We start from the raw sequence: 14,772 nt of genomic DNA, 5'->3' as shown, positions 1-14,772 counted from the left end.
GTAGGATTTTCTTAATCCTCGTGCTTTGGGGGTTTTGAGGGGTTTGGGTTTGGTTGGTGGGGTTTTCTTTGCAATGAGTGGCTATTGCTTTGAAAACTGATGCCTGAGATTCCGGTTTTGAGCCTAGAGCACATTTTTACAACACAGTGCGAGCTCCCAGATACAGTTTAACGTTGACATAGTTATAATTAACTTAAAGGAGTTAATAAAACAGAACTCGCTGTGGAAGTTGGCAGGAAAGTCACATTTTCGTCAAGCTCCCTTGTGATTATAGCTTGGGAGTTGAACAGCATGAGGAGGTGGGGGGATGTCCTCTGGTGCCTGTATGGAATGGCTAGAGCCAGTGAAAGTCCTCTGAGCTTGCTGTGACTCCCATAGGACACCAACCAGCCTCCAGGGGAGATGCTGTGGAATTCAGGATGCTTTGGATCGAGGTGGGAGATTTTTGTGTGACGGGGTGAGGAGGTTGATGCTGGCCAGGAGGGAGGTGGGAGCAGCGAGTGCTGCTGCTGTCACAGCTCAAGTCTTCTGTCTAGTCGTCTGTCTTTTAAACTGTGGTTAATTCATGGATTCACAGGAGCTATTTAATTCATTGCTTTGCTGCCTCTTCAATGAAACACTGAATCCTGAATCATCTCTAACTCTTCCTCGTGTGTTTTCCTTTTTTTTTTTCCCCCTTTGTCAGCTGTGTTAATTTGCCTGTAACTAACTTGATGATGTGTCACCCTGGATGGGAGGAATCCAGCAACGGGAGGATAGAAAGCTGGCAATTTTCAAGGAAATATGCTTTCAGAATAATTGAAAAAGTCTTCAGGGCTATTGTTACCCTTTGGAGAAGCAATTTGAAAGTCTAAAAGGGTTTGAACTACAAGAGTGAAGGGAGAAACCCATTCCTGCCCAGGCAAGCTGATGGCTCTTTGGAGAAAGAGAAGCAGAAGGACCTTCTTGCATGTTTTCCTGAGTGTTTTCCTTGCTCTGGGTACCGAGTGAGTAGTTCTGGACCATGCAGTGGCTTTGTAAGGGTACAGGATACCTGCTCAGGTGATGTGCTGGTGAAACTCATTCATTCACACAGCAATTCCTCTTCTCTAATGGAATTATCAAAGACAGGAGGGTTTGTGTTTGACAAAGTGCTGTTGCCAGTGGCTTTGAGAGGCAATTGCAGGTTTGCTGGATGGACACACAGGGCTCTTGCTGGCAGAGGAACACCAAGGTCTTGAGCAGGAATTTTTTGTTCCCATCTTCCGCACAGCTCCGATTACATGTTTTCATTAGATATCTGGTTGAGGAATTGGTTCCTCAAAAATGGGTAGGTTAAAATAATCAGAGGAATAAAGTTTTTGATGTGGTTAAAGCTACAGAATCTCTCTGATATCTCTTTATTTGCATTTTTGAGTATTTGCAGCAGGATAGAAATTCTCCAGAGCTGCTCCTAAAAACTGGGGGGAGTGTGGAAGGTGTTTGGCTTTTTGCATCCAGGATATTTGAACCTATTTGATCCAGTGCAGTAGGTTTATGTAGGATATGTAGTTTTGATGGAAAGCAAGAATATCTAAGGGTATTCTTTCCAACAGTGTTTTACACCAAAATGAGGAGAATAAAAGGCAGCGGTGGCCTGGTGAGGTGTCTCCCTTGTGCCACCCCCAGGAGAGGGCTGAATGTGTGAATGAAAGAACCATTCAGTCCAAGCCTCCCTCCGGTCCTTAGAGATGATTTCTAGGCTGCAGCTAAAGGAGTTTGGGTCAGCACCAAAGACTTTTCCTTGTTCTGGAATCAACTCTTGGACAAATGAAAGACACTTGCAGTGCTGAACATCCAGCACCTTTCCTGATCCCTGAACTTCTCCCTTTGCTTCATGCACATTCATTTAGAAGAAAGTAGTGAGTGTCGACAGATCTGTGCAGATGTCTTTAATCAGTTTCAAAATGTGTAAGAATGGCACAAAGAAACATAATAAAGTCATGTGTTTTATTTTAACACTCTTTTAGGGTCAAGAGCCAAATTGTTTCGGCTGCGTTTGGTTCTTGAAGCTGTTACAGGATCTTGCCATAAGTTTTTCCATGATTAAGAGCCATGCAAGAACAGAAAGTAAGGTTTGACCCAGTGTTTAAATACTGTGATTTGCAAGGTGAGAGTTTTTCACATTGTCTCTAAAATATTGCTGGCTACACCTGTGTCCTTAATTTCCTTTTATTTCCTATTACTTTACTCCAGGTTTAACCCATCTTTAGTTGTACTGCAGTGCAGCTCCACGCTGCTTCTGGTACCTCTTCTCCATGCAGAGCAGTTAAGTTGTTCCTCCTCCCCTCTTTTCCTTCCCCCATCCCTTACCTGGGAAAGGAAAGTTCTAAGTATGTGAGAAAGGAGAAGTTTATAGCTATTGCTTAAAATGAGATCTACCCTGATGGAAAAAAGAATTGCAAACCCAAGAAATAAACCTGAAATACTGTAATTGCAAAGAGAAGATTCAGTTTGTTTGCTTCCAAGACCTTAATGTGAGGTGTTAATTCTCCATCGTTAAACTCTCTTGTTGTTCATGGCTTGTCACATCAACCACATAAAGTTGTGTTTGGTTGTTGCAATATCTTAAATAGCTCCAGCCCTGTAATCTCTGGAAGGTTTATTTCCCCCTTGCGTGACTGTTTGCAGGTTCTGACTCATCTTTGGGCTTTCCTTTCATCATAGCTTTGTCATTTCTCCTGCTAGTGAGTTCTCTTTATTCTTGCTGGTAGGTTGTGGCAAGCTGTTTGTTTACCTATGTAAAAGAGAGGAATAGATTTTGTTCTTCATCATGTGCACGTCTTCCAGTGATGTGTTTAGTGTTTGCAACGGGATGGCAGGGCTGACCCTGAGGCACCCCAGCTGCCTTTAGTACCCGTGTTGCAGGATGTGGGAGAGCCAGTTTTACTGATGGGTGAGTGATGCAGATGCTCCGCAGCCTCCTCGGCTCGGACGTGCCAACCCCACTGATTCCAAACAGGTTTCCTCTTGTCTGAGGAAGCTGAAAAGAGCTGTCACTGAAGTGGTTTGGGTTAAATAAATGCTGTTTCTAACTTGGGTGTATGTGGTATTAAGGCTTAGATTTGCAAGGGAAGCATCCATAATCCATAGATACCTGAAGAGAAACAGGTGGGGAACGTCACAGGCAGCATCAAAGATGCTTTTGTGCCGAGAATTACCAAATTAAGGTGTAACAAAGCTGCTTTGTTAACCCACCAACACTGTTAAAATCTCTTTTCCTTTTCAAACAGGAAATCTTGCTGGCCCACACAGGAAAAGCAAAAGCAGTTGACAAAAGGCTTGTGATTTATATACTGACAGCCTACTTCATTGTTAAACATGATTCTTTAATGCACTGTATCTGGTGTGTGATTGATTTCCTTGTAGCCTGTTACCCAGCTGAAACCAGCAACGTATCAGCATTGTTTCTTCTACCTTGGAAAATGCTGATAAATTCAGTGTTCTTGGAAAATGCTGTGGCCTGAGACCTTGTGGGGCTGGTGAGTGACCTCCCTTGGCAGTGATTTAATCAGCCTCTAGAAAATGGTATTTCAAAGGCCCAATTTCTGTTACACGGTACAAATCTCAGCTATGCTGGTGAGACTGAAGGGTTAAATTCCCAACCCTGTCGCATATGGCAGTGAGCAGAATCACAGATGTTGATGATACAACATAATTAGTATTCTTTTATGTAAATGAAGGCTGTCAATGTTACCATAGTGTCTATACTCTTTCAAGCTGGAATCTATGCTACTTGGTCTTACCAAGGCTAGACGGGATTATTCCACAATTTTCTGTCAAGACCTGAACAGAGAAATAAAGGAGAAAGAGGAGGGGAAAAAAGCTCAGGGAGAAAGGTGAGAAAAAAGGCTCAGGGAAAAAGGTGAGAGGGAGGTGGGAAAGGATGTTTCCAACTTGGAGACCAAATGAGTCCTTTGTTTAGTGTGGGATTTCCAAAAGCGCCTTTCCAGGTCTGAGGATTTGTGAGGGGATGGACTCAGCCCAAAGGAGAGGTGTAGTGCTTCCTGACCTGTTCAAAACAACCAGCTAAAAGGGTTATTTAGACACTGCAGATCGCTCCGTGGAGGTGAATTCTGAAGTGGCCACTTGTGCTCTAATCTGAAGTCGAGAAGAGTTAAAGAACAGAAGAGCTTTGATTTTTCTTTAACAGATTCCATCTTTAGCAACAATGTCACTGGAAGAAGATAGTAATTAAAGTAAATCTGCATAATTTGGGGGCCAGTAAAGATATGTTCATTTGGCCTGGTCAGATAGAGGCAACTGCTCCACAGCTGTCTGGGGAAGCCACAGCCTCTGTTGCGTTAAACTTTGCTCCTTGTAGAGTGATTCCTTTTAACTACACAGTTCGTGTGCCGGCTCCAACGCTCTCTGCGACATCTGTAACCACTTTGTGCCTGTTCTTGCTGTCCCTCCTGTCGCTGCTGTGTGTTGCATTCAAGCTGTAGGTGTGTAAGTGAGTTAATGTAGTCTTTCTTGGATTATTACAACAGATACGGGTTTCCAATCATTTCGGTCTTGGGTAAAATGCAGGTTTTTCCTCTCTCTCTTTCCTCTGTAGTTCTTTGTTGCAGTTCACACTTGACAACTATTCATTTCTTCATTTTTATTGTTTGATACTGGATATTTCAGGACAGATTTTTTGCCTCCTTTTTCCCCCATCTCCTCCCCCCTGCTTTCACCAAGTCAGCACTGAAGTGATCGCAGGAGGTGCAACGTTTGCGCTCAGTCTTTTTAACTCAACGTTTTTTCTCTGCCATATGTTGGGTCATCCACTACAAAAGGCTGCTGATGAAGAGGCTACATGTGATCCGCAGATTTATAGATTATTAGAAAATGAAAGCAGGAAAACGAAATTCCACAGGGCCTCTTCCACGTGACGTTTCTTAACATCTCACTATTTGGGTTCCTCGGTGCGCTCCGGCTTCGACTTCCAGAGAATTCCAGTCTCTGTAATAAATGTGTTCTCCGCAGTAGCTCTTGCACTGAGGGGATTAATCGTGTTCCAAAGCAGCCCTGCCAGCGCTCTCAGTTTGTTTCTGTGCATCACACGAATATCCTCTCTCTAGGGCTTTGGAGCTGCGCTGCCTTACAATGAAGACTTAAGTAGTAATTAAATTCCCGAAGATCCGCCAAGACTCCTCTGGCTGCGATGGGGATGTTCCGCGCCCGGGCTGCGGCGGCGCGGGGGGAAGGATGCTTGAACAGGACTCCGTGAGTAGCGCGTGCGAGCGAGCGGGTCCGGGCGCTGCTGTGCCCTCAGCTCTTCCCCTTGGATCAGAGCATTGGAGGGACCGTACAAAAGAAGCCCCAGTGTCACTTGTGCTCTTTGTACATCTGAGCATCCTCTATAAAACACACGGGTGCAGGACACGGAGCGAAAGCTTTTTTGTGCCTTCCAGTAGCGCTGCTTTGGTTTCTCTTCAGTTACAGTGCAGTAAATCAGTTGCTTTTTCTCTTCCCGTGGGCTCCTGCAGACGTGTACACCTGCAGATGGTCCTTTAGGTTCACTAGAACACGTTTCATTTTTTTATTTCGCTCCTGATTTTTTTAAACACTGAGGCATTTGGGAGGCTATGGGAAACGAAGAGAATTCCAGGGTAGAATGGAGAGCCTGCAGGCTTGCAAATGCTCTGGTTATGACAATTATCCGGTGTTTTTGTGGCTTCTGCAAGAAGTTAGTAACCTCAGCCTAGTCCTGATGACACGCATTCCCATTCCAAATTCATTTTGTATGTATCAATTTCAGGAGGGCAGCTAAAGATCAAACGTGTCTGTGGACTGAATTAATCTTTTTCTCCTTGGAAGCGAGCCATTCAGGTTGGATAAGGCGTGCTGGCAGCTGGCTGGGCTGTCCCTAGTAGACAGATAGGCAGTTTTATAATGTAGACCTTGTCAATCCAGTATCTTTGGCTGGTGCTAAAAACTGCCCACAGAAATAATGGAGTTGCTTGAGGGAAAACTGAGGTTGAGATTGACAAGACGCATCATCTGTATTTTTAAAGGTCTTTATGGCCAGTACAAAAGAGATCATTTTAAATACGTGCCGTGGCTCTAAGTCCCTTTTCTCTGTCTTTTTGCCTTCCAAGGTCAAAGCAGCGAAGACTTCTGTAAGACATGGATAGATGCAAACATGTTGGGCGGCTACGACTCGCCCAGGACCACTCCATCCTGAACCCCCAGAAGTGGCACTGCGTGGACTGCCAGACCACGGAGTCCATCTGGGCCTGCCTGAAGTGCTCCCACGTGGCCTGCGGGAGGTACATCGAGGAGCATGCACTTAAACACTTTGAGGAAACCAGGCACCCATTGGCAATGGAAGTTAATGATCTGTATGTCTTTTGTTACCTTTGTGAAGATTATGTCTTGAATGATAACCCGGAGGGTGATTTGAAATTGCTGAGAAGTTCTCTGTCAGCAATTAAAAGCCAAAAGCATGACCCGTCAGCAAGAAGTGGCAGGACATTGCGATCGATGGCTTTGGGAGAGGACATGTGCAGCCATCAGAGGAGCCTTCAGGGACAGTCTCAGATGCTTACAGCCCTCTGGCACAGGCGCCAGTCCTTGCTTGCGAAGGCGCTGCGGACCTGGTTTGAGAAGAGCTCCAGGGGCCAGCTAAAACTAAAAGAAAAGAAACAGATGGAGGAGTTGGAGAAAAAGAAGGAGGCAGCGAGGCAGCGGCGGCGGGAGATGAAGAGACAGCTCCTGGAGGAGCTGGCAAACACTCCTCCGAGGAAGAGCGCGAGGCTGTTGTCTCACGTGCACAGAGAGAACTTGATTCCAAGGAAATTCAGGGAGGTGGCAACCACTTCCCCTACCTCAAGGCAGATGCAGAGCAGCAGATTCAAACAGTTTTATTCCATCCGGCGTAAGCCTCTGATGACTCCCGGGGTGACGGGTCTGAGGAACCTGGGAAACACATGTTATATGAATTCTATTCTGCAAGTGCTAAGTCACCTCCAGAAGTTTAGAGAATGTTTTTTGACACTTGATCTCTGTGAAACAGAAGAACTCTTAGCTAAAACTGTGAATGGGAAGTCTAGGATGCCTGGCAAGTTGGCAAATGGGTCTGCTGCTAATGAGTCAGGGAAGACTGACAAAGTGGGATCATATGGCACGCAGAGCTTGCCAGCTGGCTTAAATGGTGGCTCCTCAATAAGCAGGAGTTTAGAACTAATACAGCCCAAGGAACCGAGTTCAAAGCACATCTCCCTCTGTCACGAATTGCACACCCTCTTCAGAGTGATGTGGTCTGGCAAGTGGGCGCTCGTGTCCCCCTTTGCCATGCTGCACTCTGTGTGGAGCCTGATCCCGGCGTTCCGAGGGTACGACCAGCAGGACGCTCAGGAATTTCTCTGCGAGTTGTTGGATAAAGTACAGCAGGAGCTGGAGTCGGAAGGAACGAAGCGCAGGATCCTCATCCCTTTCTCACAGAGGAAGCTCACCAAGCAGGTCCTGAAGGTGGTGAACACCATTTTTCATGGGCAGTTGCTTAGTCAGGTATGAACCTGCTTTTGCACAGGCATCAGTTAGAGCCATTCACACCAAGGAGCAAGGGCTCTGTTTCCTGAGGAGCCCTCAGATACATTAGAGGAGTTGCTATGCAGGTCGTCAGCATTTTCCATGCTTGTCATGGGTATTGTAAATTCAGTTGACTTCTGCCACTTCAGAGTGAAACCTGCACAAGTATGGAAGTCCTTATTTGTTAACGGTTTTACTGTGCTTTTCAGGTGTCTTTTTGTAACTTGTATTTTCCCTTCTTTGTTTTGTTTCCATGTTAGAAAGAGCATGATGAAGGACAGAGAGGGCTGTCATCTTGTGCTGTAACAAATAAGCTCTCTCTGACAATTTGGGGTTTTTTGCAGGCATATGAAAGTCATCTCGAGACACTGAGCATGCTTAACATATGTTTCTGTAGGAGGTGAAAGTGCCTGTCGTGCTGCTTGGTCTCTTATTCCTGTGCCTTTCCCTTGTCACAAGAGCCCATTGCCTTTTGGAAGTTCTCCACTACCTTTGCTTTCCAGGAGAAATGAAACTTATGCATAACTTGACACGCCAGGGTTCGGGAGCTCAGACCACGTGTGCACATTCTCATTGCTATTTTTATCATCCTTCTCAGTGCCACTGAGCTTCCCCCTCATAAAACTTACCTCCACGGTAAAGATTAAAAGGTGCATTTCTCAACTCAAAGTTTTTGGCTTTCAGGGAAAGGCTGCTTGTTGAAGTCCTGGTTCATCTGAATCATCTCTGCAGTGTGTGAGCTTCTTGTGGACCTCTAAGCTCAACATTCTTCGTTCAGTTGTGTCCCTTGGCTCTGGGTGGTGGGTGTTGGGGCTGATGTTGTAGACTCTGTTAACAATGTGAAGATAACAAATCAGTGTGATTGATCTGCACCTATGATACACCATAAATAACTCACCAAACTATTTATTCTACTTGTTTAACTCTTGTGTCTGTGTACTGGGTTTAATTTCAAACCCCTCCATGCACAGAATTATTCCTTCCCTATCTGCTAGCTGCACATCCATCATGAAGTTACTGGTGCCTTCAGTGCCCGAAGTTGCAAGGTTGGAAGCTGGTTTCTGGTGGGTGATTCTCACAGCACCACAGAGTCTGACCAGATCTGCTTCCTGGTTTTGTTGCCTTCTTGTGTTCTCACTTTCTGCCTCTGAGTTTAACTGAAAACTTTTCTGCTGTTCTTACTTATAATACTCTTGGGATGACACAAGAAAACGAATGCATCCGAAATGTGTCCTCTCATGCTCTGTTCATGAAAAGCTTTATATAGTTAGCAGATGAAGCATTAAAGGGATCTCATACTTTGAGATAGGCAAGGAAGGTAGAGAAACCGTGGAAGGATGATGGCATGCTAAATGCTAACGTGCACTTTTTGTAGTAGAAAACGGATCCAAGGTGCTTGCTACCAGCTGTAAACCGTTACTATACCTGTAACAGCATTCATCTGAGGAGGTAAATCCCGTAAACATGAACATTGGCTCCATTTTGGGGGGGAATTGAGAAAGAAGTTTAAATTATTTGCTCAAGATTAGAGTGGAAATAAGTCATGTTTCTCTTGACTCACAGATCATCTTTGTGTCTGAAACTGCAACGCCTTTGGGGCATAAACCTGCTCTTTAGATGTGACTGTAACTGCCAGGCTGCAGGTGTACACGTACATAACTCCATTTGCGTCATCCCCAGGTCACCTGCATAACATGCAACTACAAATCCAACACTGTGGAGCCCTTTTGGGATCTTTCCCTGGAATTCCCTGAGCGCTATCACTCCATGGAGAAGGGGATTGTCCCTGTTCACCAGGCAGAGTGCATGCTGACAGAAATGTTGGCCAAGTTCACTGAGACCGAGGCGCTGGAAGGGAGGATATACGCGTGCGACCAGTGCAACAGTAAGTCAGCTGCTGATGCTGTCTCTGTGCCATGTCTTTTTCCACTTGAGAGGTTTCTGATGTGTTTGATCTATCTGAAAACATGTACTGTCATCTGCATATATAGGAAAACTGCTCTTCCTTGCTGCTCGTGCTGTTTTGTTTCCTCTTGTTGGTAGCTTCTGCTCCTTTGGGTACCGGTTTGGGTCCGATATGTCATTTTTCTTGTCTCCACCATTCAGCAGCACAGTTTGCTAAGGTTTTACTGTGACCCTGTTCATGCTCTCCCCACTTGCCTCAGAGGAGAAGGCAACCTCAGGAATTTTTTGGGGTTGAAAGGGGGTTGGATTTAGGGACAGAAGAAGGAACATTATCCCCTCTGGTTTGCTCATCTCTGCATTGCAGGAAAGCTTTTATAACAAGTCATCTATATGCAGCTTGCTCTTGATTGAATCCTTTAACCAGAATCACAAATGCAGAGTGCTCAAGGTGTGCTGCCAGGTTCCAGCTTCCATCTCTCTGTAGGCATTTTGTCAAGAAGCAATGAGCTGATGTTATTCGGGCAGTCTCAGGTTAATGTAATACCTGTTAGATGGATGCACGTGTTTTGCTGTGCTCAGCTAGAAGATGACTTCTTTCTTCCTGTAGCAGGTCTGAGTGTGAGGTCATTATATGCCTGAAAATAATTTTAGCTGTGTTATAACCGTGCAGCTCAGCTACTCTGATAAGCTGGATTTGAAATTCTTTTTTCATGCAGTTATTTATGGCAAATATTCATCCCCTTGGGAGGAAAATGCCAATAACTTGACTTACATTGAAAGTAAGCAGCTGAAGCAGCAAATATTTGTAGAGATCTGTTCTCTGTCGACTCACAAATCTGTTACCAAACATCTTCACAGGGCATTAGGAAATAACCATTGATGAGATGTTCTTGAAACAAAGCCAAATATGATTTGAGTAGATTCTGGTTTACAAACACTGTTAACAGAGCATTGATGCGGATGAGCACAGCTTCATCTCAACTCTGTTTTCTTGGACTCTTTGTGAAAGCCCAAATTGTAACAGTTTCTTCAGAGTGAAATGACTAAGGGAATATTAACCAGCTGAATAAAGCCAGGAGAAGGCAACCAGCCTGCACCTAGGTGCCAAAAACTATTGGGGGCACTTGTCAGACGTGACGGAGGAGGAGCAACCCATCTGTTGTGAACTGGTGCGGTGAGGTGCAGAAATCTAATTAACAGGTATATTTCTTACTGGAAGCTCTGGAAGCCACCTGTCTTCCTCCTGGTACACTCATATGCTCAGTGTCCTGGAAAGAGGAATCCGTGGCAGGAGGAACCTTTTTCCCTCTTCAGTTTTGGTTCAGAGGTGGTTCCTGCTCTGTGGAGGGGTTCATAGGAAATGTTGACTTGTGCGTCCATCCTGAGTGCACATGAGCTGGACTAGTGCTGCTGGAAGAAAAGAGTTCAGAATGTGCTTGTTTCCCCTCCTGAAAATTAATTACACCCCAACAATCTTTGTCTTGATGTTTTTAATTCTATTTGGTAGGTAAACGGCGAAAGTCTTCTCCTAAACCTCTTGTTCTGAGTGAAGCTAAAAAGCAGTTACTGATCTACAGACTACCTCAGGTCCTCCGGCTGCACCTTAAACGATTCAGGTGAGTGGGGCACACTGTGTGGTGTCAGGCAGGAGACTTGCCTCTGTCTTTTTGGAGAGAGATGATTAGTGTGGGCTCATAACCTCTCCCTTTCTGGTAAATGCACTTTAACCCAAACCAGAGAGGTGATTCCCTCTCAGAGTACAACTCACATTACAGTCAGTAACCTGTTTGCATCGTTTGTTTTCTGCTCTACACACAATGTAATGTTTTGTAAGTGTTAATGCTGATTTCCTAGTGTTGTACTCAACAGTAGTTGTCTGAGTTTGGAGACAGCTTGAAAGAGTGGCTGTGAGATGGATGAGCTGATGAGTGAAAGATTTGTTGAAGCCGGAAGCCTGTGATAGTTAAATGCCAATATTATGTACGTACCCATTGAATAAAGCATAGCAGACAAAGCTCAAAATACTATGAGCAGTTTCTGAAACGATCAGGCCAGGCATTTGAGGCATGTGGGGCTTATATTACAACTGAGCATTTCAAATGCTGTCTTGCTGTCACGGTAGTTTGGCTTTCTTTGTGCTTGGCTGTTGCAAATCTCAACAGTACCCTAACGATAACAAATGGGGATCAGTGACAGAATGAGCTGTGTGCAGGAGATGACTGTAGGAGATGTTAGAGTGGAAACAGAAGGAAAAAAATTGCACAACGCCTACTTGACCCGAGCACAGAAAGCTCTTCAGAGCTGTCGAGCAGCAGCTGCTTTTGTGTGCACCACAGGCGAGAAGCGGGATCCCGAGTCTTTGATTCGTGCCCTTGTGTTTGCAGGTGGTCTGAACGTAATCACCGCGAGAAGATTGGGGTCCATGTCCTCTTTGACCAGGTATTAAACATGGAACCTTACTGCTGCAGGGACTCTCTCTCCTCTCTTGACAAAGAGACCTTTGTCTATGACCTCTCCGCTGTGGTGATGCATCACGGGAAAGGGTTTGGCTCAGGACACTACACAGCATATTGCTACAACACAGAGGGAGGTGCGTGTGCCTTGTTACGGGGGAAACAGAATCAAGAACCTCGTATTTTATTCCACAGACATAGTGCGTTGTAAAAGTTTATGATCAAAAGTTGTTTGGAATCAATTTCCCAGCGTTTGGTAGTTTGTTTCCCAGAATGTCTTCCTGGTAGCATGTTCTCTGGTTTTTTGCCTACAGGCACAGATTGCTGTTCTTTGCTTCGCAGCCCTTCGGGATGCCTTTTATTGCTTGCTGTTAACAGCATGAATGCTTCATTTTCTCATGCAGCGTAACTCCGTGGAGCTGCTCCAGCTGGGTGTCTTTTCTCAGTATCCTTGGGATGATGAGATAAACAGAAAGTGTTTTGAAGCTGGACAGGAACTATTCATGAGTAACATCCGCAGGGGTTTTGTGCATTTCCAGCAGTCTCTCTCTGCAGCTGGATCAGTGTTGATTCTGCCTTCTGACTTGGGCAGAAAGAGCTACAAATTGCCTCTCTCCAGGGAATTTTTCTTTTCCTAATGGAGCTTTTAGGCTATAATATACTGTTGGTTAAATTACAGAATTTGGTACTTCTAAACTCTGTTAACAGCACAGAAACAATCAAAATGTTTTCCAGATCCTTTCCAAAAGCATGCTCCTTTCCAAAGCATCCATAGAGGAATAGACAGAGATGCCTTTTCTCCTACGCTGCCCTTTTTCTCTGTGGATGTTTCCTATGAACAGTTCCAAAATGCATTCAGAAGGAATTACGCCTCCCTTACTAATATCCTCTTTCTCACTTTGATTCCTAGGTTTTTGGGTCCACTGCAATGACTCCAAACTGAATGTATGTAGTGTGGAGGAGGTGTGCAAAACCCAGGCCTACATTCTTTTTTACACTCAAAGAACAGTGCAGGACAAAGCAAGAATCTCAGAAAAACAACTCCAAGCTCAGGTGCCGTCCAGACATAGTGATAAGGACAGAAGACTGACATTCCCATGATGGGGAGCTCTGTGACTCAAGCAACAGTCTCAGTTTTCTTTACAACCATTGGCGTTCACATCTTTCCTCTTTGTAGGAAAAAAAGGCTCGCTGCAGGAAGGGGATCAGCTCATGACATTGGCCACCCAGGGTCTGGAAAAGCCTGTCGAGCTGTGCCATTCTGACACATAAGATTGCAGGCAGAATCTTGTTTAGAAAGCATCTTGTCATTCAGTATGCTCACAAAATGAAATCGGAAGGTTTGATGCTGTGTATCACTCATCTCAAATAGGATTTGGGTAAGGCGTGTAACAGATGAGCACAACTGGGATATTGAAGCATTCAGCTGGCTTCAAAAACCTTCAGTACCTGGTAATGCTGATAAAACTGCAGAAGGAACAGGTACAGTACCCTCCCCTCCGATTGCTGTTCAGATTGCCGGGGTTTGAAATACAGATCACCCAGGTATTTGTTGGGACAGTTGTTGGATAGATGGAGTTGACTGCCCTCAGAGCTGTTCTTGCTAGAGGAATGTTAAATGTCCTTCCACCAGGGAAGATACTCCCCCAGGGCCTCAGCGTTCTCTGGGATACCAAGTTCTTTGCCATCAGTTGAGGGCAAACCCGTGGTGGGCAAGCTTTGTCGGCAGCTCTTCTCCTCAGCGTTTCTGGGGCTGTGTGCACACTCGATGGTTTGTTCTCTGGGCTGAACTGAACCGGCAGCTAAATTCACTAGGAATGTGATTTGAAAACAGTTCTGCTCTGGAGAAAGTATGTTTAAAACACAACCCCCTGTAATAAACCAGGAATGTACCTGTGTGTCATATCTGTTTACAGTGGCAGCAAAAACAAAGCTTGTACTACAGGCTTCTGCTGGCATAACTTGGTCATCAGGATGACAGAGGAGCCCGAGCCCCGGCTGTGACAGCAGAAGGGGCTGGCATGGAGGCATCTTACACTGGCAAAGTAGCACTTTTACACACGTGTTGGCATGTTTTCCTCAGGGGAACAGGGTGATGGGGAGCCCACAACAGTGAGAGGCTTCTGCTACTGCTCCTCTAAGGGGAATGTCCATGAATTGCGGTTGTCACATGAGGAGGTTGTGCAGAACTCAGCCTGTGCCGTCTTTGTTTCTGCTGGGCCATAAAGGGAAGGAATGTACTTCAATGTCAAATTCCACGTTGAGTTTGGAAGGCTACAAAATGTCTGTATCTGTACTCGTCTTGGGTTTAGAATTCTGTGAGAAACACAGGGCCTTAGTTGACTGTTTATGGTCACTTCTCAGCCTACAGTTGCGCCTCAGGTGAGTTTTTATAATTTGGGGTTTGGCAGTTCACATTTCATGTTCTAAGCAAATCTGAATCCTCAGCTGTAAAGAGACACAATGTCTGTCAGTTTTCATGGGCTGGGGGTTTTTTAAAGGTGAAATCATCTAAAATACGAGGTTCTTAAAAAAACGGTTTCATTTTCAGGTAGAGAAGTTCTGAAAGTGTTTCTCTTCCTCTGTCTTCTTCTGTTCTTGTCAGCATTTGCCCACCAGCCACACACTCACAACCCTTTGGTGGTGGTGGAGAGGGGAAGAGGCAAGTCTCTCAAATGCTGTTCCTCCATTCCCACTGCCACAACTGTGACTTTTAATCCTCTGTCCTATGGGCAAATTGGTCTGTGGTGCTGTGGCTGCTGTTCCTCACTCCAGCCATGCAGGAGGGGTGAGCACAGCAAGCAGGAAGCTTCCACCGTGTCGGAGCCCAGTGTCGTGCTAGGTCTCCTCTGTCCTTGAAGTTTCCCATTTCCTG

The 14,772-nt window shown here is 45.3% G+C and overlaps 1 protein-coding gene across 1 annotated transcript; it reads left to right on the top strand.

Annotated features, from left to right (window-relative positions):
• The first annotated feature begins 5,087 nt into the window (after positions 1-5,087).
• Positions 5,088-12,998, top strand: USP49 (ubiquitin specific peptidase 49). Its single transcript, XM_010019530.1, has 6 exons — positions 5,088-5,232; positions 6,108-7,518; positions 9,220-9,424; positions 10,952-11,060; positions 11,829-12,034; positions 12,808-12,998. Exons 2-6 carry the CDS (start codon positions 6,136-6,138, stop codon positions 12,996-12,998), a joined length of 2,094 nt encoding a protein of 697 aa, XP_010017832.1. The 5' UTR covers positions 5,088-5,232; positions 6,108-6,135.
• The last annotated feature ends 1,774 nt before the right edge of the window (positions 12,999-14,772 follow it).

This window comes from Nestor notabilis, unplaced genomic scaffold (genome assembly GCF_000696875.1).
Source record: "Nestor notabilis isolate BGI_N333 unplaced genomic scaffold, ASM69687v1 scaffold13728, whole genome shotgun sequence".
NCBI lineage: Eukaryota > Metazoa > Chordata > Aves > Psittaciformes > Psittacidae > Nestor > Nestor notabilis.
Note: the sequence above shows the minus strand (reverse complement) of the source record. Positions and strands in the feature narration are given on the sequence as shown.

What these genes read in the sequence shown, in the direction of transcription:
- USP49 (XM_010019530.1), top strand. Translation starts at nt 6,136, where the DNA reads ATGGATAGATGCAAACATGTTGGGCGGCTACGACTCGCCCAGGACCAC. An exon ending in ATGGGCAGTTGCTTAGTCAG is followed by an intron (nt 7,519 to 9,219) that starts GTATGAACCTGC and finishes CGTCATCCCCAG; the next exon opens with GTCACCTGCATAACATGCAA. An exon ending in TTGCTACAACACAGAGGGAG is followed by an intron (nt 12,035 to 12,807) that starts GTGCGTGTGCCT and finishes TTTGATTCCTAG; the next exon opens with GTTTTTGGGTCCACTGCAAT.